The following is a 987-nucleotide window of genomic DNA, read 5'->3' as shown; positions in this document are numbered from 1 at the left end:
CGTGGCCATATGTGACCCTCTGCGCTACAGTGTGAAAATGTCCAGGCGAGTCTGCATCTGCTTGGCCACATTTCCCTATGTCTATGGCTTCTCAGATGGACTGTTCCAGGCTATCCTGACCTTCCGCCTGAGCTTCTGTAATTCCAATGTCATCAACCACTTCTACTGTGCTGACCCACCACTCATTAAGCTTTCTTGCTCTGATCCTTATGTCAAAAAGCACGCGATGCTGATCTCGGCTGGCTTGAACCTCTCCAGCTCCCTCACCGTCATCCTGGTGTCCTATGCCTTCATTATTGCCACCATCCTCCGGATCAAATCAGCAGAAGGAAGGCACAAGGCATTCTCCACCTGTGGTTCCCATATGATGGCTGTCACCCTGTTTTATGGGACCCTCTTCTGCATGTATGTAAGACCATCAACAGATAAGACTGTTGAGGAATCTAAAATAATAGCTGTGTTCTACACATTTGTCAGTCCGGTACTTAATCCATTGATCTACAGTCTGCGGCATAAAGATGTGAAGCAGGCCTTGAAGAATGTCCTGAGACGAAATATGATCATGACCACGGCAATATCTTCACTTTCTAATAAACCATAAGTCAATAACTTTGGCTCAAATGTACTTGCATTTTGATGATGAGTTTTAGTATTCTCTGTATGTCTTGAGTATCTTAGCTAAAAATCTCACGTTGGAGAAAAATGAGCTGCATTTATTTTTCTAGGCCATGTCCCATAAGTTGCTCTTCATCCAGCAGCATTGGCATTAGCACGAAGGCTGTCAGAAATGCAGAATCACATTCTGCATCTCAGACCTACGTATTGTTTTCAAAATGTATTTTAACCAAATCCTCTGGTGTTGTTATCACATTAAAATTTGAGGCGCTCTTAGTGAAAATTCCTAATTGGTATGCTCTGGAGCATTGGTTTGCTCTTATTGTTTACAATAGGAAAGAGGATACACATTCTGTTCACACAGTTTCTTGA

General features: G+C 42.9%; 1 protein-coding gene across 1 annotated transcript; it reads left to right on the top strand.

Moving 5' to 3' along the window:
- Positions 1 to 7: 7 nt before the first annotated feature.
- On the top strand, positions 8 to 601 carry LOC116547084 (olfactory receptor 5M11-like; the record flags this gene model as incomplete). The annotated part of the gene is made up of 1 exon (XM_032273145.1): positions 8 to 601. A coding segment is annotated over one exon (594 nt), but the record flags the coding sequence as incomplete, so codon positions are not given.
- Positions 602 to 987: the final 386 nt, after the last annotated feature.

Source organism: Sapajus apella, unplaced genomic scaffold (genome assembly GCF_009761245.1).
Source record: "Sapajus apella isolate SASKATOON/1434 unplaced genomic scaffold, GSC_monkey_1.0 scaffold2030, whole genome shotgun sequence".
Classification (NCBI taxonomy): domain Eukaryota; kingdom Metazoa; phylum Chordata; class Mammalia; order Primates; family Cebidae; genus Sapajus; species Sapajus apella.
The sequence above is the reverse complement of the archived record's forward strand: the minus strand, read 5'-3'. Positions and strand labels throughout refer to the sequence as shown.